A 23,257-nucleotide genomic window follows, 5' to 3' on the forward strand; every position below is an offset into this window, starting at 1 on the left:
ATATATATATATATTTCATATGCTTGATACATTTTTTCCAATAACATGTGATATACATGAAATCGTATACAATTAATTTATTAAAAGAATTTAAATGTTCTTAAAAAAGATTTCCTAGAGGATTTATCTTATTTATGGCAAAGACGTTCTAATTTGATCCTCAAATCCATAAATCATGCCTCACCAATAACATCAAAGGCAACTTTATAATGAAGAACCATCCCAATCTAACAGGAAATGAAAGGTAGTGCTCTCCTTCAGTATAACCAATTTTCATATATATCCCTAACTGATAAGTACCATAACCTCTTTACTCAAAATAGTATCTAAGGTTTATCTTAGAAGTACCCAAAAGGCATTTTAATTCTTCTTTATTTTGAAAAGCACACTACACTTATTTGATACATATTCATGAAATAATTACAACCATCATATCTAATATAGTATATCCTACATTGACATTTATGTTACCTAGGTTAAATTAGCTTCTTTGCTAAGAAGAAAGTTAATATAGCAATCACCGTACTAACACTTCCAAGTTATTGGGTATGCAAGTTCAATTGAAACTAATTAAGTCCTACCTAACTTGTACTTTGGTTGATCTACCCAATTGTCAGTACTGACTTATGTACATATGACTACTGTTTGCAATGTATAATTGGCTAATACCTCATTAAAGATTCCCAAACAACAGGAATGCTAGTCCTCTCTGGAAATTGAGGGGTTGACTACATGGAATTTAATTTCAAGAAATCATTTCATCAGACTTAAATTCTATGACCTTTCCCATGAGTCGCAACAGTACCTATTACCACATTAAAATGTGGCTAGTATATGTGCACAGGCTTGGAACAATGAAGGTGGCAGTAACTATCTAGAGATAGTTGCCTACGGCTACTAGTTCATAACCAACAGTGTTGCAGATATGCTGTATATCATGGATACTTCCTTTAAGTATCATTCGTCCTAAAAGTAAAATTACATGTCTATGTCTATGTGTGCATGTTTTCCTGTGTATCTTTAGCAAACTGTATCCCTTTCCCAAGCTTTCTCATATCAGTTTATCCTTATCATGTACTTTATCCTGTAATCCATATAGTTGGCACTAAAAGAAGCTAGTCGAATGATATTGATAAACTATACTCATTGTAATGTGAACTGAGTTAAGTCAAATCACATCAGAGGGTATTGGACTTGCCTAGTCGAGTTAGTTATCCTATAGCTTAGTCGATTTTTATTTCAGCTTGTTATGACTTAAGTTGTTTAATTATTTGGTTAGGTCTTGTTTAATTATCTAGTTAGTAAGTCTGTTAGCTTCCTTTAATATTATTGAATGCAACTAGGTTAGGCATAAATCGAAGAATTGACTGATTAAGTTCATGTCCTACCTCCCTCTCTTGCTCCTCTCAAACCCTAGCATTTCCCTCAAACCCTAGCCACCACCACCTTGGCCACCGTCTAGCCTTCCTCCCCTCTCGTCCGATAATCCCCCTAGATCCCTTAGGGTCGTCTACACTATCCCCCTTCCCCACTCTGTTCTAACTAGCGACCTTCACCACCATGCCCCATCAGCAATACCACACCAACCACACCACAACCATCTCACCATCAACACATTATATTCTCACCACCATAGCCTCCGGCCAATTATCCACAACGGTCCCGATTAAATCCTGATTTGACAACAGATAGAGTCCGAACTGGAGAAGGGTCCAAATATGAAAAACATAAATCAAGAAGTTACAAAATAAATTCAACTAGTTTCGTAATTTTTTGATATTGAAAGAATATTTGATGAATATTTTCTAACGACTGTACAAACCGAATAATTTGCAATTTCACTAGATTGACCTCTGAGAATGGGCCATAACAATTGATATTAGAGCCAGCATTCCTCGGACATTACGACAATGACTAGAGGCATGGCAGCAAGAAGTCAAGGAGAGATGTCGCAGGCTGTGGACCCCATGGTAGGCATGGAGGCGTGGTCTCTATTTGCACCGCCCTCACTACCACAGCAAGTCCAAACTCCTCCAACGGGTCAGCTAAGTGTTATATATGCCACACAAATTTGCTGTCATCCAAGAGACGTTGCTGGACATCTACAGCAGCTCTCCTGTCTTTTCTAAAAGGCATCTTGAAGATACAAGAGGTAGATCACCAACGGCTAGGGCTATTGACCCTAGACCTACAGTAAAAAAAGAAAAAACAGTTCCTCATGAGAGCACTATTTTATAGTGATCCATCCACCACCATTTGGTCCAGAGTATGAAGAAGATCATGGAGGATATCTCGACACCTGTCTGCGAAACCCACTGCTAGCTACCCCAAAAGGTGAATTGAACCAGTCCTAGCAATTCACTGCAATTGAGCGCTGGAGGTTCCCCACTTTGAAGATGTTGATGTTTGGGTGGAACTTGAATAACCGAACCCCTAATGTCTTCCCCCTAGGGCTGCCATGGAGAACTATAGAGGATGGAAGACCCAAAGGATGAAGCTGAAGCTGGAATCCACGGAGGAACCATCCGCCTTAGCTTCCCACAATTTAATGGAAAAGATCCACTTGATTGAGTTTATCGAGCAAAATAATTTTTTTAAGACCAACACACTCTAGAGGCCTAGAAGGCCCTATTGGTCTCTTTCCATCTAGATGAGGCGACCATTAGGTGGTACCAAGCCTCTTACCAAGCCTAACCATCCCGGTATTGGGATGAGTTCGTGGAGGCCATATGCATTCGATTCGAGCCTTCTGATTATAAAGACTTTCAAGCCACCCTCACTAAGCTCATAAAAGACCACGGTGAAGACATACCTTCATCACTATGCCCCATCAGCAATACTATGCCACAACCATCTCACCGCCAGCTACCACCAACACCATCCAACCTCACCACCATAGCCTCTAGTCAATTGTCCACAACAATCTCAATTAGATGACAACAAATAGAATTCGAATTGAAGAAGGGTCCACATATGAAAAACGTAGATTGGGAAGTTATGAGCCGAATACAACTGTTTTCATAATCGTCTAGCATCAGAAAAATATTTGCTTAATATTCTCCTAGGATTGCATGGATCGGATAATCTACAACTAGATTGACCCTCCGAGAATGGGTCATAACACATTGCTAAATATTGATAGCTGCCCAATCTTTGTTAGTTTCTTGTCAATCGTCGATAGCCCTTCTCAAATCCACAAGAGTTGACATCGATAAAGAAAGTTTTGTTGATTTAAAATAAAAGGCAAAGGGCCATGTGTGAATAACTGGGAAAAGGGCACATTTTTTTATGTATTATTGTATTAGTGTACAGGTTGCATATGAAGTTGGATTTAGTCGAATCTAACTGACCAAATAACCAATTTCTATTGGATTTAGTCAAATCAAAAACCTGTAGAAAACACAAGGAAAAATAGACCTTGTCATATTTTAGTATTATGTGTTATGAACCAATCTCGGCTACTGATTCAAGCTCGGGAGCAAGAACATAGTTTGGATAGTTGCCGGAGAATATTAGCCAGATATTCGTCCGATAATGGAAAATTACAAAACCAGTTAGGCTCGCTCCATAACCTTCAGATCTTTGATTTTGATATTCATGCCCTTCCCACATTCGGACTTTAGCTAGGTCTAATATCAAAAAAGTTCCGGTGGTGGCATTGGAGGTGGGTGGAGGTGATCTCAGGTTAGAAGGCTAAAGGTGGAGTTGCAAATGGTTCAGAGAGTGGCTAAGGTGTTCTAGGGTGTGAGGGGAATGGAATGAAGAGAAGAGACTAGGGATGAAGATGGAGGCGATGGTGGTGTGGGGCGGCTTGGTGATGGCGTTCGGCGTGGTGATGATGTAGGAGATGGAGGCTTGGATGTGGGTGCGTCCAAACAGGGTTTGCACGTGAAAAGAGTGAAGAAAGAAGGGGGAGAACATGGTAGGTACCAAAGGAGGAGAGGAGGTCCGACAGAGGAAATGAGGGAGGAACTGGTGGGCAATAATAGCTTGCGACTAGGGTTGGAGGGGGGAGGGAAAGCCTAGGTCAAGAAGAAAGGAGATAGAGGAATTGATTAATTAGTTTCTAGCATGACTAAATTAGGTTGCACTCCACAATTTATATCGGAGGTCAACCGGCTGGCCAATACCACAATTATTAATTAAACCACATCAAGTTCACCAATAGATCGACTCAACTACATAGGCTGAAAATAATTAAACACAAGTGCTGAATTTAACTCTTTAACTAGATAATTGATTTGAGTAATGAGTCTAAAATCTCATACCATGAGCCTAATGTGCGCAAGGTGATCCGATTTGACATAGATCACATCATTGTGTCAGAACCACAGATTGCTATGTTGACTGACATGATGGCATGTTAGCCAACAAATGCCCTTCCTCCCATCTCATAGCACAGAGCTATGATCATGTTGGGGCTAAAGGTGGAGGACATGAGTTGTAGCAGCAAGGGTTTAAGGAGAAAAGATTGGTTGAGGAAGACGATTTAGTGAAGCAGATCGGTTCAATTCTAAGGTAGGCACTGAGACTCGTTTAGAATGGATCTTGTCTTTTAAATCGAGATCTATTAAGTGATTGATATTTCAAATGCCATGATTTCTTCTCTTCCCCATGACTAAATAAACTAGGGCAAGGGTTGGTGGCGGAGGTTGGGCCGTGATGATTTGACAATACGGTAAGTACTCTCTCTTTATCTCTCCCTTTCTCTACATTTTGAAACTTTCATAGGCATGTGCCGCCATATTTGCCTTGTCGGCAGGTGATTTGTCATTGGGTTAAAGGTTTATGCTATGCCAAATCAATACAATTACAACACTTGCATACACATCATCCCTTCCCCACTAACCAAGCGAGACCCCAATTCTGCCACTTATGGGGTTCAAAGGTGTTGAGTCCGTAAATTCTCCTACACATCCAAAGACTTACTAAGATATTTGCTCCAAGTGTACTCCATAACATTCTCCCCATACGAGCTATTGATGTCTCGTCGATGCTTTAACACTTTCACCCAAAATACTCCCAATTTCCTTTCCAAAACCACTACATTCTCTAGATTAGAACGAATGTTGGTCTTGGCGCTATTGACTTTTGCTTCCATAAAAATAACTTCACTATTCAAACACTCTAACCCTTCCTCTAAAGTAGATCACTGTACTAAGCCCTTTGGAAGCATCGTGATCTCCACAAAGAGTTGAAGTCCTATTCTGTTGTGGCTCAGCTGGACCAAGCCTAGGCAACCCACATCTTATTGGGCTCGATGCCCAAGAGGAGTCAGGGTTTTCGTTGCAACCCTAGATAATTTGTTCTTTGTATTGTTTTGCTTATTAGTTGTTGCTTTGCATTTTAGACCCTATGGATCAAATCATTAACCTATGTGGTTAGTTTGGACTAGAGAGGATTTGTAGCCACCTATAAAACAAATGTGGTAGCCACCTAGTCAAATTATCAATTAATGAACTTGTCTTCTTCCTCCTTTTTTGACCTAGTTTATCCCCCCCTTTTTCAGCCAAGGTAAGATCGACCATTGTTGGAAGCCGAGCTACCTTCCTCTTCCATCTGGTCGCCTCTCTTGTCCTGGAGAAATGGCATACTCTCTCCCACCTCTTCTCTACCTTGTGCAGCACCTATATCTTTCGCACGCCACCATTACTCCACCTTCACCTACGCTAGCCAAGCTCCACCATATCCACCACTCGGCTACAGCCTCCATGATCCATTCCAATAGATCATTCCCTCCATCCTTGATCTAACAAACCCCTAAATAGCATCCGATTCCAATGATCGAATTGCTACTTAGCTCTTAACCCCAGTATCTGCAGATACTTTTGGGATTTTAATACCCCTCAGAATCCAATTCTAAGATCAGATTCAGGCTCTCCATAATTTGTGAGTTGGAATCTACATTTAGTTTTGGATTATGGTAACTTGTGGACTCGGGATCTATCATATTCTCTAAGTCAGAACCCATAGCGGCCTTGGCATCCTCACACATCACACTAACTCTTCAATAGGACAAGAATTCTGTGTTCCAATACCTCGTACCAATTTCCACTGAAGTTTTGTGCAACTTACTGTCCCTGTTAGAAGTATCTCTCACATATTTTGTAGTTAATTGCAAGTCACCACACTTCAATTTAGCCAAGTCGCACTTGACTTCCAACTTTGGTGACCTTCACGTCATCGCATCCTCTGAATTAGGGCGCACAACCTAGGTACTTGACTCATACCATAGTGAATTCTTCCGAAGACTAAGATTCAGTTGCCTTCAACAATGTCCCCCATGTCTTTACAGCGTGCTCGGTCCTTGACCACTCATCTGTCACACATGCATTCACTTAAACCATCTTTTACTCTCTTTAGTAAAGCTGCCCCAATATTCTCTCCCAATGTCAAACAGGATTTTGACATGCACAGAGTTGAATGACATCCCTTGCACCCTCAAGGTTAACTCTTGAGTCTTGACTATGATTGAACAAGAGCGGACATCAACGTTTACTGCCCAAAGGATCAATATCCCCTCATAGACTCCAAACTTCACCGCATTCATAAGCTGATTGGTGTATGCCCAATGATAAGCTTGGTCCATCAAGTTGTCCTTCACAAGTTGAGTGAAAATCATTTCACCAATAACCCTGTCATTCCAAATACTTGGCCGACATACTTTCCCTTTTGCTTCCTGCACAACACTGCACGATGAGCCATCACCACAGCTTGCCCAGTTTTCGAGTCCTTAATCAAAGCAGCCTGCCATGATCTCCCGAACTCTACTAACATTTCCATGAGCAATTCATTAGGCCTCCTAACTCCTGCGCATCCTACTATTGCTCCCAGTGTAAGACTCGTCCCCTCGTCCTTCACAGTACACCTCATTCTCCATCACATCCCATATCAACACAAATCCTTGAGTATTTTTACCAAGGCAAACATAGATTTGTGATATAATGTACCAAATCCAAGGACGAGGTTCTTGACGCCTTATCTTTTGCTTGCAACTGTGCACCTGCCTATCCGTGAATATGCAATGACAAGCTCATATTTCTTACTTTAGAAATTTTAGATGTTGGAAGTAAAAGGCCAAGAAGTAGAGGTCTTTTAGATATATAGACCTCTATTAATCAAAAAGTTGCAATTAGAGAGCAAAGGAAGATAATACAGATAAACATAAAAGATACCTTTGTAAAAGAACAAAAAGATAGAGTGCTACTGTACTTAGATCATTGGATTTATAAGTGTGGCATTCCCTTTAATACTGTTACTGATAAATCATTTCATAAATTGTTGAAAGCAGTTGGTCAGCACTTATGCATGAGTTACGTGAGCCACTTTTGAAGCAAATGGTTAAAACAAATGATGATTTAAAGAAGTATAGAATTGCATGGAAGAAAAATGGCTGCTCAATTTTGACTAATGCATAGATAAATTGAAGAAGAAGAAGCATTACAAATTTATATGTCAATTGTGAGCTAAGGATTAGTTTTCTACATTTAGTTGATCACTCAAAACATTCACATGTAGGTGAATGCATCCATGATATTGTTATTGAGGGCATTAAAGAAGTGGGAGAGAAAAATATGCTTTAAGTTGTGACTCATAATGTTGCTGCTAATTTAGTAGTCGTATAGTTGCTAAAGCAAAAATATTTCCGTATATTCTGGATATCTTATGTTGCCCACTATATAAATTTGATATTTGAGATGATATCCAACGAATGAGTAAAGGCTCAACTAAATGTGGGAGATAAGTTAGTGTCTTTATTTGTAGACATCACAAGGCATTGAGTTTGATGCGTTAATTCATATAAAAAGGAAAATCGTGAGACCTAGGGTTACAAAATTTGTCACTTCATTTCTTATAATGCAGAGTCTTTTGGAGAAGGAGAAATTAACGGTTATGTTTATTTTGGATGAAATTTTACGTTACAAATGGTTAAAAATTGAAGAAGGAAAGAGGGTTTATTCTACTATTCGTTTGTATGTTATTGAGTTATTTTTTAATTTTTATGGTTATAGCTCATTAATGGAATGTAAATGGAGACATTGCCCTACTTGAAAAATGTGGTGATTAAAATTCTTAATTTAACATATAGCTCTTTAGGATGTGAAAGATATCAGAGCTCCTTTGAATAGGTAATATATTATTAATCATTGTAATATTATATTGACAAAGCTAAATTGATGAACTTTATTGTCAAATTAATTTAAACTTTGATTTTAGATTCATTCAAAAAAGAGAAATAGATCAAAAGTGAAGAGGTTGAATGACCTTATTTATATACAATTTAATACAAGAATTAAGGATTGAAAGATAGCAAAAAAGAAGGATCCAGTCACTTCAAATCATAGAAATAATGCAATGAAATGGTTAACTTAGGAGATGATGATAAAAGCATCACGACCCAAAGAATATTTAAGATAAAGGAGCACTAGATTACTCAAGCTATTACTAATAGCACTCTTTCCACTTCTCTAGAAAAGTAGTCAGAAAAGAAAACAAACGATGAGGATGATATTGAGCTAGATCTTGATGATGATTTCAATAAGAATGTTTGGTAGACAAAGATCCTCCAATAGATTGTGAATATTAGAAGAGGGCCTTCATAGTACGATTGTGAACTTGTAATTAACTTGATAATTTTGATGATATGTTAGTTCTTATGGTTGTGAACGAGGTTGCAAAACTTGATATCAAGATTGGGATCGACCGTTCAAAAAAATGATACATATTAGCCGTATTAGTAGCTTGCATCATTTTTAATTACATAAAATTCTAAATATTATTTAATAATCTAGAAAAACTTAGAAAAAATGACAAAAAATAAGAAAAATAAAAATTACTCACATATGAAGCCAAAAAAAAACTTTAAAAAATATATTAACTTACTCAAAAGTCAAAACTTTGAAAAGCACCAAGCTAGCTCTCGTAAAAAATAAAATTCTATCTCTTTTCATCCCTCTCTCTTACTACCACAAGGCAAATTTAATTATTTTATGATTTTAAGTTTTATTTTCTTACTTCTCTTTCTCTCTCTTTCCCTCTTTTTCTCTCTATCTCTTCCTCAATCACTGTTATTATAGCAAAAAAATCTGCTATAATAACTGTGACAGAGACTAAGAGAGAGCAAAAGGGAGGAAGAAAGAAAGAGTAGGGATAAGGCTCGTTGGAGATCGCCGAAAGAAAAAAAGGAAGAAAGAGAGAAGAAAGAAAAAGAAAACAAAAAACAAAAAAAACTCACCCAAGGTTATCGGAGGTCGAGATCGTCAAATTTTCATCGGAGAGCATCGCCAAACGTCAAGCCGAATATCTGCTTGGGTGTCGGTGGATTAGGTAGGAGTAGAGAAATAAGAAATTAGAAATGAGAGAGAGAAAAGAAAGGGATCAAATATGAGTTGAATATAACGCATACTCGACCACCCTCACCTGTATCAAGCAAGATCGGCCAATCCGACACAAGATCCACCGAAATTGGGTTCCATGGTTGTGAACTTGTTGCTAGGAACTTATGGTTATGATAATTTTGAATTTTTGATTATGTATTTATGTTATTTAATGTGGACATTTGATACGATCTCCCCTTAGAAAGGGTTGATTCGATGATCTGACTCGCAAATAGTTTTGGGTAGAAACTTGCGCCGAGTTTTCGAGATATTTTCCGATGGAGCTAATAGTTGGATCGACGTGAAATTTTGATACGTTGTAGCCCTAGTAAAGAGCTTTCCGACGAATCTAATTTCACTCAAATCGGATATGTAAATCGAGAGATATCGTCGAAATAGTGTATGAAGGTTGGAAGATCTAAGGAATTGAGATCCGTGGGTGGAGACACGGACTCCTAGGTGAAATATGGTGGTGGTAAACAGACAGTAATGGGGTGGCAACAGTAGGATTAATGGAGATGGAAGATTACAGATGATGGATAGGGTTAATGCGACGGTAGGGAGAGTAGAAGAAGAGAGCGAAAGAGGGCCTCCCCTAAGGGTTTAGGGTAGTAGGCCGATCGGCAACGGAGCCGAGGAAGGAACGAGGAGAATAATGGTGGAAGAAACTCTATTTCATTCGATAACCACAATAAGATTGCCTTCCACATATTTAGAAGCTAATCTAACAGGCAAAATAAACTAGAAATAATCCTAAAAATAATGCATTCTCATCGAGTGCGTTCAAAATAGGGTCGGGGCGCATTCGAATGGGCAAAACACATTCTTTGTATTTACAAACACATGTAGGCATTCGATTAGGCGTTCGATTTTTTGCGTTCTAATAGGCAAATCACTTTCTCTGTATTTGCAAATGTATGCAGGCATTCGAACACAACTTTGACAGCCAAAACCTTTATTCTGGGAAAACAAAAATGATTCCACTTGAGACAACTAGGTTCAATCCCAGTCGTATTAACATTATGGTTGTGAACTTGTTATTTGAATTGTGATTATGTTATTTAGTATTTTGGTGTAGTGCACTATTAGATTTTTTGTATATATTATATTGGTTACAACTTACATATAACTCTATAAATGCATAATGTATATTATCTATGTTTATTTATTTGTTTTTATTTTTTTATGTTAAAAATGCAAGATTGTCTTCTCACCTACCTTCCACCTAGACACTAGGAGATAGGGTGGCCGCCTGCCACCCGCCACCCGCAACCGCATTTCAAAATATTGCTTGTCATCTTAGAAAGACAACTCAAATATCTACAAATTATCTTCAGGCCACAAAGTTCAATTTCATTATTTTATCTATCTAAAAGGTGTTGTAAAATAGTCTTCATTGCTTCACATTATTTTAAACGAAAAAGAGCCTTCTCGAGCCTATAAAAGAAGTTCATATTTCATATTGAAGCAAGAGTTTTAAAGGTAAATCAAAAGATATAAAATAAAGCAATCTAGTCCCCACTTGACAAGTTTTCTTTCTCTTTTTTTCTTAGTAAGATTTATTTGTACATTAAACTCCTTAGGAGTGACTACACACATTTGGTGTGTTGGTGGTTTGATTTTGAAAAACCTACATAGTTTGTTAATGAGAAATCGATTAGATCTCTTGGAAGAAGATGATGGACTTCTTGAATTAAAGCAAAGGTTGTTTTGAGAAAAGATATTTTGGGGATAAATTTTTTAAATAAATTGACATATTGCTCAAGTTACCAAATGTATCCCATGTGATGGTAGGAGAAATTAATAATATGGTACACAAACATATTTACCTATTGCCATTAGTGGGAAAAAATTTAATGAAAAAAAAAATTAGGTCTTTGCCATAAATGAGGAGTAATATCAGCTTTGTTATTAAGCAAAGTTTTTATACTTTATGCTTAGTGAGGCCCATGTTACTAAAATAAATTTAAATGCTGCCATTATTAGGGGAATCAGATTTGGTATAACCTAAAAAAAGCAGTTAATTAGGAGTAATTATGTTTTATAAATTTTATGCTTAATGAGACTCGTGCTACCAAAACAGATTTAACTGTTCCCATTATTAGGGGACTTGGATTTGGTATTACCTAATAAAAGCCAATAATGAGTAAACAAGTGTGGCAAGTGTTTCTTAGACCTTCGGCACAATTGAGCATAGTCTCAGTAAGGGGTGGCTAATCACATACCCATCTACTATGCTGTAGGTAGTAGGGGTGTGCAAAGCTGGAAGTCTAGGAGCAAAAAGGAATCGAGAGATACATATTTGAATAATTCATGGCATGGATAAGGTAAATACTTCATGTTGAGACATCCGCAAAATGAATCTAACATTGTAGGTATGAACTTTTGGAATTTGAGCAGCACATCAGAAACAGACTCCTATGCTATAAAAATCAATTGGAAATCAAATAATTAAAGAATCACAGAGAAAAAAGCCTTCTTAATTTGATACATGGTGCCAATAATGGCAATTACTGAAGCTTAAACTAACCAATATTGGACATCATAAAGAGAGAGATTAACTAAAATCCATACCTTTTCATCATACCGGAAAAGTGATAGGTCAAAGTAGGGCGAAGGGCTTTGTGATTGGCAAGTGTAGGGTAATGAGGTCATCATTTTCTTCACGAACTGCCAAAGGAACAACAGCAAATTTAAAGCAAAAATATCTTTCAGAAGTACTATTTTAAGTGACAAAAAGAAGGGTTGCTTTGTGAAACTGCTAGAATGCTTTTCTCAGGTCTCATAACGAGTGAAAAAAGGTTAGGCTAGTACCACCAACAATTAATAATTCCTCATTAAGTTTCTTATCAGAAGAGTAGAACAGAGTAAGGAGAACAAACTATGATAATGTCATAAATTCCAGTGTTAATATTCGGCCTGCCATTTGACAAGCAGTGTCTATTGGAAAATTCATAAAGCACATGGACATCTATATTATATGATAATATGGTCATCTAATATTTCAAGGATAGTAGGCTACTAGATGACAGAAAGAAAGAAATCATCAGCTGCTCTACAACATAGATATCTAGATGCTGCCTTAAGAGCTAATACAACAGCATATACCAGTAGATGTTTCACCTCATTCAACTTGCCCTCACTAGTCATGCTATAAATTGCAGATGCTGTATCACTAGGCATAACTAGTAGTTTACCCTGTGGCAGATATCACAGATTACACTTACTGATTGATAAATGGTAAGATTTAACAGTAAAATGCTGTTCATAAAAAAAAAAAAATAGTATAATCCTGGGATTCCAATTTTCCATATTTGCAGCAGTGAAATACTATTGTCCTCCAAAATATGATATATGCTCAATTACAAATATCTACGATATGTCTTCTCTATAAAGGACCCGACATACCTTTCGATTTCCAACTGAAAACATGAGATCCTTATCCAGGACAATCTCTGGTAGCGAAATAAGGAAATTGGTTCTAAAAATTTGTTCTGAACTTTATATGCAGGTTGTCTCATTACCCAATCGTGTAAGATGAGAACTCTAGTCATGTTCAACTAACATAAGAAATTAAGAAGAAAAATCTGTCTGGTAGGTTTATCCTCCACTAGTTGACTCCCTAGTTCATAACTCTTCAACTTTTCCTCTCCATATCCACAACCATTAGCATCAGACTTTAGAAAAAGAATAAAACTACAATTTAAAGTGAAAACTTGCATCTTTTACACATGCAATTGACAGTTCAACTACAAAACATCATTTTATGGATAGAAGAGACATTTTTCCAGAATATTTCATCAATGTTCTAAAAGGCAGTCATAATATGTGGCGGTCAAGGGACTGCATAGCCAATAATCTGTATGCGAACCCATATGCGAGCATATGTAGGAAGCAAAGAAAGTTGGAAATCAAAAAAGACATGGAAGATTTGAATAAATAATAGAAGATAGACGCTTCTCTCTATATAAAGACCCAAGTCAGATAAAGGTCATATGCAGGTGTGGTGGCACTATAAGGCCAGCATAGGGACCTCAAATGCATATAGGACCCTGATTGTACGGGCACATACACTAGAATTTAAATAGAATGCATCTCATACTTTCAACTTACAATATGAAGAAAACCACATATTATTTCTGAGAGAAATTTGTATATAACACTATGCTTTATAATGTAATTGTGATTTACACCCTACATTTTTATTATTCGTAAATCGAATCTTATGATATAACAGATATATGCAAAAAACATTCTGGTTAGATTTGAACTACACCATCAGAATATTCCATTAACTAGAGATATTTTTTCTAAAATAACTAAAATACTCTTATTTCTAAAATGGCTAAAATGCTCTTAGTATAACTTGGTTGAGGATATTTTCGTAATTTTTTAATATAGTTAACTTAACTCGAGATTTGGTTAAGTTTAACTAACTGATCTAATGGTAGGGTATTTTCTGCACATATTTGCTAAATTATAAGGCTCGATTTGCAAATAGCGAAAATGTATGGTGTAAACCACAATTCTATTAAAAGACAAGGTGTTATATGCAAATTTTCCTATTTTTGAATGTATAAAAATTATAAATGCATTAATATCAATCTTCCTCAGTGCTGAGTGGTAGTGCTGGGTTGAGACAGCATTACCAAGAGTTTTTCTAAACTTCTTTTGGTTCTCTTTCTATATTTTTCTTTTAATTTTAATTTTAATTTTACTTAATTTAATTTAAGTTAGGTTGTTTAGGCAGTTATTTTAAGGATATATCCTCACTAATATGATTACTAACTAAACATAATTAGTACAATTAGTAAATAATTATAATTAGTAATATTTGTATATATATATATATATATCTTTATCTTATATTATTATTAGATTAATACTTATAGGTTTATTAATTATAGTCAAATTCATGTATATTGTTACATTCAGCTTAATGAAGTTGCAAATGAAACTCTAGATCAATCTCGATTCCGATCTAGGGGGAACTTTCGAGAAGAACTGCTTCTAGCTGTCCAATAGATATGAGACTTTGAAAGGTTGTTTTTCTTGAAGTAAGAGATCCAACGCAACCGAAATCATGTTGATTGGAGGTGTAGGTCAGAAGTTATAAAGGAAATATTGACTGTTGGTTAGATGGTGGCAAAATGGACGTGATTAATGAAAGATGGAATAATGGTTGGGTATTGGGGGTGGCAATGGCAGCAATGGTGAGATAGAACATTAAGCTAGACGAAGGGGTAGAGGGTGGACCGATCCTTGAGAGGCAAGTGGGCACGACCATATTGAAGGAGGAAGGAAACGATATCCAATGATGGGTGCTATTAGAGGAAAGAGATAGAGGTATAGGAAGGTAAAACTTTAACAATTCATCAATAGTTCAATCAGATTGCCTTCAACATATTTAGAGGCTAACCTAACAAGCAAAACAATCAAAAGATAGCCCTAGAGTAATGCATATCGCCCATCGTGTTAGAACGCGGGACGAACACATTTGAACACGCTAAATATGTTCTCTGTATTTGCGAACGTGTGTAGGCGTTCGAACGCACTAAATACATTCTCTTATTTGCGAATGTATGCAGGCGTTCGAAGTCGCGTTCAAATGCGACTGCCAGAAATCTTTATTCTTCCAAAGCAAAAGTTATTTCCTTCGAGACGGGTTAGTCAGGTCGAAGCCTTATCTAGCTGAATCGTAACATATATTTCAATTTGTACTCATATTTATGTAATTTTAACATTTAACATATATTATTATGTATAAAATGAAATAGTAGGACTATCTATTTAATACATGATTGAATATTCAATGATTATTTTTCGTATAATTAATAATTAACCAAGCAAGAGTAAGAATCAGAAAATAAGTATAATTAGATTTCGTTTATACTTATATTTTTATTTATAAAGAGTAAGAATAAAAAAATAAGTATAATTAGATTTTGTTTATACTTATATTTTTATTTATAAAGCATATATATTTAACTATTGTCTGTTTTATAGAAAAAGAGATTAATTATTATATGTTTATTGTATAATTAGCAAACTAGGATTCTTAATAAATAAATATAATTTGTAGTAATAGCATATTAATGTTATCATAATTAAATATATTTCATATCAAATCTAGTTATTTTAAAACCTAATAAATCGTCATATTTATACGAATGGATTCTAATTGAATAAATGTCTAATTTTATATTACCCAACGATAGCCGTGCTAGTGGCACGCGCCGTGCCAGGCACAAAATAGGAGGTACTGAGCGACGCTCCTCGACACTCCCCTGCATGTTATTGGCACATATTTATAATATTCTTAATAAAAATTTTAGAATATTTAGAGATGTTTTTAGGTCTTCAATATGCTAACTTTTAGTTTTTGGTTTAAATATATGTATTAAAACCTACATTATAGTATTTTATCTTTAGATTATTTTTGTAAATGGCATATTTTATTAAAGTAAAATAACAGCTAAATATAAATATTATTCAAGACATAATATAATTAAATATATTCATTAAAACTAATATTAATGACTGAACATTTCATAATATAATTGAATACTCTATAATATAATTGAACACATAATAACATATAACACATAATATTAATTGAAAATAATTTAATAATTAAAATTAATATCTAGTTAAATGTAGCATGAGAAAGAGGATCAAAGACTTCATTTGCTAGTATAAGAATAACACAAGAATATTGTACTATATACTATCGATAATCATCAAAACTCATTCACTAATAGTTTTAACTATTGTCACGTCTCACATAATCTTCATACAAACTATAATTTTGTAATTCTCCTAAGATATAACATGAATATTAAACATGCACGGGAATTAAAGTTGATTCACTAATGATTGATAAAAATAGAAAACAAAATAAAACAACAAGGCTCCATAAGTCGTGCCGGACGATACGCACTCATGCTGGTTGGCACGACTTGGTACGAGGGTGTGCCACTGGCACACCCCGTGCCAAGTGCCGTACCACTACCGGAACAGCTATCTTGAAATTACCTAAACATTTTCTTATCTTAAACCCCTTATTTGAGACCCGATGAACTATGCTAGCGATGAGTTGATGGACATGAGGATACATATTCTATGTATTATGACTAGACTGTGAGAATTATCATGAAAAAAGTTTTCTAATATTAGGAAATATGTTATAATTATATATACATATTATGCTTTAGCTTTCAATATCATTATATGATACTCTATAAAGATATTTACAGATGAGTAAACTTTTATCATTCATTTCTTAGATTAATCTTCGATATGAGTATGTATATTGATATGTAGAAAAGATTGGAGATGAACATATTATTTATATTTTATGTTGTGATCTCTAGCATGAGTAGACATATGATAGATTTATGATTTAAAACTGCATTGCATCAAATTTTCTTTGACTTCCTTATAACCTAATTGTTTTGCATAATTTACTCATTTCTAATTCATATTATTAAATATATGATTTACTCTCTATTTGACATTTATTTATTTAGGATAAAATTTATTCACTAAGTCTTTAATTCATGACTCTCTTTATTTCTTTTCTAACTCTCAAATATGTGATACCAGGTAACAACTTAAGATATCATCATCAAGCATTTTAAAACAAAGATGAGGTGAGTTAGAAGTGAGGTAATATGGAAGATAGCTTATGTAGAAATTGAATTGTATTGATATTATATATTTATACTCGACTTTATTAGACTGTGATTTGTATAATATGAGATATTGTATAGGTTGAATTGTATTTTATTTGTGTATTAGTCATAAGTTGATGGTTTATTATGGCCTATATGAGTTTTGCCGAATTATGTAGTGATCTAGTATAATTATTGTAGATTTGAAAATTTATACGTTATTATGTTTATTTGGATTGTAGCATAATTTACCTTTGGAATGGATTATGTAAATATAAGTATATCTCCATGTGGCGGCCTCGTCTATCCTATCACGTACATTGCGCGTGTTGTGTGGGCACATAGGCATGCATGTAATTGGTAGGCGGGAAGTTTGTAGAAATCTACAAAGTCTTAATGATAACTAAACCACAATGTTTGTAGAAATCTACAAAGTTGTCCAGGACCATAATGACCATTTAATAGGAGGATGGACATCTTTTAGTAATCAGTCAATTGATACCTCCTTAATACTTATACCCGCCTCCAGTTTTCCTCAAGTACTCAAAATATTCTTCTAGATGGCGAGATGCAAAAGCCAGTAGTGACTAGTGCATAATCGAAGGTAACTGTCCTAGTGAAAGATTTACCTGATGTGAGCATTACTAGCCCCGACATCTTATGGACAGTGTGTTGCGCATCACATAGCATCTAATATAATGATACACTTAATTAGCATCTTTTCTTATTTCATTAGATGTTTATTTTCATTAAAATAAAATATCTGTAGGTCACATTCGAACGCAAGAGAAGTCGCATTCGAACGCAAGGACGCCTGCATCAGGTTCGCAAATACAGAGAACGCATATTGTGTGTTCGAAGGCGGTAATTCGAACGCCCGCGTTCGAACGCCTGTATCGCGTTCGCACATCCAGAGATGGAACTTTTTGAGTGCGTTCGACCACGATCGGGCACGTTCGAACGCGATCGACGGAAATCCTCTAGAATTAGGGTTTTATATTATTTTAGAACTTGTTGGCTAGCCTCTATAAATATGTAGATAGAGCAGCCAACTTCATTATGCTATTGGATTCTTGATTTCTTGCCTCCTATCTTCTCTCTAGACTCCTCCCTTCTCCCTTTTCACCATCTTTCCACCTCTACCGTTGGCAAGGTTTCTCCTAACTTATAATCTTCCTCGACTGTCGAGTCACCCCTCTTCTTTGGGATTTCGACCACTTCGTTCCCTTCGTCTACTTTCCTTAATCACTTCCACAATCCACCCTCATCTCTATACCCATCCATAACCCTAACATCCACTTCACCTGTCACCACCACCATCACCCACGTTATTCCGTGTTTTCATCCTTGCTACAGTTCAAATCTGTGAAGGGCGTAAATACAAAAGTTGTAGATCAGGAAGTTACGGATCCAACTCAATTGGTTTCATAATTTTTTGACTACCGGAGAATATCTGACGAATATTTTTCCACGGTTGTGCGGACTGATTCCTATAATACATTCAGATCTTGAATGAATCTTAGCGTAGCCTATCTTGGGTTTCAGAGCTCATCAATTGGTATCAGAGCTTATCAATTTGGTATCAGAGCCTATCAATTTAGTATCAGAGCCTATCAAAGTGGTATTAGAGTCCATCAATTGGTAATAGAGTTGGCGAACTTCAGACGTCCATTAATGATTGAAACAAGGAAAATGACATCAACAAGGAGACCTATGGAGAGCACACCGACAAGGCAGGACTTAATGCATGATGATCCTAACCGTGAGGCCGATTCATTTGGAGCGACCATGGTAGGACTGAGTCAACCAACGTCTATGGGTTCGAATATGGATGAACTGAGAGGCATGTTCCAAACGTTATTGCATAGAGTTGACAATATGCAAAAGGATTACAATGAATTCAAGGAATATGTCATGAATCGATTGGGTTTGTTATCTCCTCGACGACGAACGGAGTTACAAAAAAGACTAGCAGTGGGACCGCATCGAACCAATACCCCACAGGTCCAGGTGCGTCATATGAGTGTCAATGATCCCCTCCTACCTATGCCTTCACGTCATCCCTTACCTCCGTTACAAAACCCAAGACCAGCGGTGGTGGAACCCGAAAGGCATGCGGCACCGGTGTGCTTCGTCAATGAGGATTGGCACTATAAGGATGAGGTTGATCCCTATGGAGATGGTGATGGACGTGCTTGAGGATTTAGAGAAGGTAATCAACATACACAAAGGTTTAAACCTGAACCAAGGATCTTTCGCGAATCCGACAACGCTATTTGGGGGAGAACCGCACGCTTGGACTTTCCAAAATTCTAAGGCGGTGATCCAACAGATTGGGTGTTTCAAGTTGAATAATATTTTGATTGTTAAGATACAACGGAAGATGCAAAAGTCCAGATGGAAAGCTTTCACCTGTAAGGAACGGCATTACATTGGTATAGATCAGTTATTCGTGGTGGTGAATTTACCGGATGGGTTGATTTTTGTAGGAGGATTACACGCAAATTTGAGAAAGCGGCATATGAAGATTTTGCTGCCACATTAAGCAAGATGGTTCAGAAGACTACCGTATTAGAGTACCAAGCTGAGTTTGAAAGAGTTAGTAGTCGTTGTGAGTCACCTTAGCTCGAACAGACATTGATGATCACATTTATTTCGAGGCTACAAGAGAAGATACAAGCGGATGTTCGAGCTCTATGTCCTACTACTCTTGAGGAGGCCTTTGAGAAGCTCGTGAGGATGGAACAAAAGCATAGGACTCTAAAGATGGTAGCGAAAACCAATTGGGGCAACCAAGATGGGTGGTTTGTACTTAGAACGCTGGCTAGAAATTCTGCGGTTTTAAAAACAGCGGCTGTGAGCACTAGACTATGACCACCTTTGAGACCTTCTAATGTTAGAAGAGGCCTAACCAACCCCCCGTTCGAACTCTCACACCTGCCCAGTGGAGAAGCGAAGAGCGAATGTCCTTTACTTTCAATGTGATGAGCGTTTCACTTCCGATCATCGATGTACTAAACCAATCGGGAGTGTGATGCTTATTGATGGTCCTGAGGATGATAAGGTTGTTGATGGTGAGGAGTGTCCAGAGGAGACCCATGAGGAGGCTGTTGAGGAGGGCATGAAGGAAGATATCCAAAGCTGAAATATCGATGCATGTATATTTGGGTACTTCCGCACAGAGGATGCTACGAGTAGACGGACTTGTTAGAAAGTATTGTGTGCACATCCTCATCGATTTGAGGAGTACACAACTTTCTAGACGAGAGGCTAGTGAGGAGATTGGGTTTGAATGCTGAACCGACCACAGGATTTGACGATGCTATTGGAGACGGCACAAAGCTTAGGGCGGAGAACTTGTCGCCGGGTCGGTATACGGGTACAAGAACACGACATCATTATGGACTTGTATCCGTTGGCGCTGCAAGAAGCGGACATTATCCTTGGTGCTCATTGATTACAAAGTTTGGGACCCGTCACATTTGATTTCCGGAGCATGTGGATGAAATATAAACAAGGAAACAAAGATGTGCGACTTGATGGTGTTCGGTCTTCGCCGATTCCTGCGATACAGCCTATGGTGGGGCTGCTTGTACGTATGATTTGGCCTATCTTTTTCAGTTAGGACCAACGGGAGATGAGTCTCAAACGAGTCCAGGTACTACCATTAAATTGTCTAATTTATTAGATAACTTTTCTGGACTGTTTGAGAAACCACAGGAGTTGCCACCGAAGAGAGCGGCGGACTATCGCATAGAGATTGTACCCGAGGTTGCACCGACAAACGTGAGGCCATATCGGTATCCACATGTGCAAAAAGAAGTTATTTCAAAGATGGTAGCCAAGATATTGGAGCAAGGCCTCATACAATCAAGTCATAGCTCATACTAATCCCTCATATTTTTGGTGCAAAAAAAGGACGGGACATAGCATTTTTGTGTCGACTATCAAGCACTAAACGCTATTACCGTTAAGAACCGGTATCCTATTCCGGTTATCGAGGAGTTGCTGAATGAGCTTGCAGGGGCGACTATATTTAGTAAGCTTGACTTGAGGGTCAGGTATCATCAAATTAGAGTTCACTCGGCGGATGTGCACAAAACTATATTTCGAACTCCGGACGGGCATTACGAGTTCCGGGTGATGTCTTTTGGTCTCACCAATGCTCTAGCTACCTTTCAAAGCTTCATGAATGACATATTTCGGCCTCTCTTGTGAAGGTATGTCTTGGTATTTTTTGACAATATTTTGGTGTATAGCAGGACGGAATTAGAGCATTGGCCGGCATTTAAAGGATGTGCTGAATTTGTTGAAGCAAAACCAATTGAAGATCAAGAAGTCCAAGTGTCTATGGGGAGTACCAAAGATGGAGTATTTAGGTCATATCATTTCAGCAAATGGTGTAGCGGCAGATCCTCAAAAGGTTGCATGTATGATCGCTTAGCCTATTCCTACTACTATCATTGGATTGAGAGGATTTTTGGGACTGACCGGATATTACCAACGCTTCATCGCCGGATATGGCAAGATCGCTAATCCTCTCACTTCTTCATTGAAGGACTCTTTTAGATGGACGGATGAAGCCACTACAGCCTTTGAAAAATTGAAAACAGCAATGACGACGGCACCCGTTCTAGCGCTACCTGACTTTACCAAAGAGTTCATTATGAAATGTGATACGTCAGGTGTTAGCATAGGAGCTATACTAATGCAAGAAGGACGTTCCATTGCCTATTTTAGTAAGGCTTTATCATAAAAATCTCAACAATTATCGACTTACAAAAGAGAGATGTTGACAATTCTGTATGCGGTGACAAAGTGGAGGCCTTATTTAATCGGTAGGCGATTCATTATCTGAACCAATCAAAGAAGCCTTCCATACTTTATGAGACAGCGCATACACATTCCGGCACAATAGCGATGAGTCACAAAATTGCTGGGGTATGACTATGAAATTCAATACAAGGGAACGGAAAATAAAGTGGCGGATGCACTATCGCGCCAACCCGATACCGCCGAGCTTGCAGCCTATTCATCCTACCTTTTCCTTCCTTGACGAGCTGAGGTATGCATGTACATCTGAACCAAATATTTTGAGATTGTTGCAGAAGGTGATGGATGATCCGAAGCGCCATCCTAAGTTGGAGAATCGAGGCAGTTTGCTGCTGGACTACGGATGCATTCGGGTGCCCGCAAATGATGGATTGCGGCAGAAATTGTTGGAACACTTCCACCACACTCCAAAGGCTGGCCATGAGGGTGTATTGAGAACTTATAGAAGGATATCTCAGAGTGCACGTGACCAGAATTGATGCGAGATGTGAGGAGTTTTGTCCGTGCTTGCGAAGTCTGTCAAAGAGCTAAAGCAACCACATTGAAACCGGCCGGATTACTATAGCCTTTACCTATATCGGATCGTGTTTAGGAAGGACAATTCTATGGACTTCATAGAGGATCTTTCGCTGGTACGTAGTTATTCTGTTATCTTTGTGGTGGTTGACAGATTGAGCAAGTATGCATACTTTTCGGCATTGTCACATCAATTTTTAGCCAAGTCGATGGCTGAAATTTTTGTTAGAGATATTGCTCGATTACATGGCATGCCACGCATGATTGTCTCGGATCGTAATTGTGTATTTATGAGTGACTTTTGGACTGAGTTTTTCAGATTGTAAGGGACTCGATTAAACTTCAGTTCGGCCTACCATCCACAGACGGATGGCCAAACCAAGGTGGTTAATCAAGGTATTAAGCAGTAATCGAGATACTTTGTTGGAAAGATGCCGAGATGATGGTTGGAGTTCTTACCGTGGGCGGAGTGGTCTTATAACACCGCCTACCATTGCAGCATTGGCATGACTCCATTTGAGGTGATGTATGGATGTACGGCTCCAACGTTACACACTTATGATCCAATGGCATCGACAGATAGGATGGAGGTGGACTTAGCATTGATGGATAGAGACGCCACATTGAGGAGGCTGCGTGCTCAATTTAAACTTGCTCAAAACCGCATGAAGCAAGTTTATGATCACAGCCATAGGGAGTAGTTGTTCGACATTGACAGTTAGGTGTTTGTGAGGGTGCAACCGTATCAACAGGTGACCTTGCGTCCGATACGTAACCAAAAGTTAGCACATCGTTTGAAGCTGCCGGAGGAGTCAAGAGTGCATCCTGTCATTTATGTTTCATTGTTGAGAGAGCGCA

General features: G+C 37.5%; 1 protein-coding gene across 10 annotated transcripts in view; it reads right to left on the bottom strand.

The window, feature by feature from the left end:
- LOC140770842 (light-mediated development protein DET1) overlaps positions 1-23,257 on the bottom strand; it is a 59,699-nt gene that overhangs the window by 2,355 nt on the left and 34,087 nt on the right. For 8 of the 10 annotated variants that reach the window (XR_012106066.1, XM_073112140.1, XM_073112145.1 and 5 more), the window contains 2 exons: positions 12,501-12,575; positions 11,952-12,047 (listed from right to left, as the gene is read on the bottom strand). Coding sequence is in view for 8 of the 10 variants with exons in the window: in XM_073112140.1 (XP_072968241.1) it covers positions 11,952-12,047; positions 12,501-12,575 (171 nt within the window). In the remaining 2 variants the exon portion in view is untranslated. The remainder of the gene's footprint in view (positions 1-11,951; positions 12,048-12,500; positions 12,576-23,257) is intronic. The other 2 variants (XR_012106067.1, XM_073112138.1) reach the window with 1 other exon arrangement.

Source organism: Typha angustifolia, chromosome 11 (assembly GCF_048772165.1).
Source record: "Typha angustifolia cultivar Huaian chromosome 11, ASM4877216v1, whole genome shotgun sequence".
Taxonomy (NCBI): domain Eukaryota; kingdom Viridiplantae; phylum Streptophyta; class Magnoliopsida; order Poales; family Typhaceae; genus Typha; species Typha angustifolia.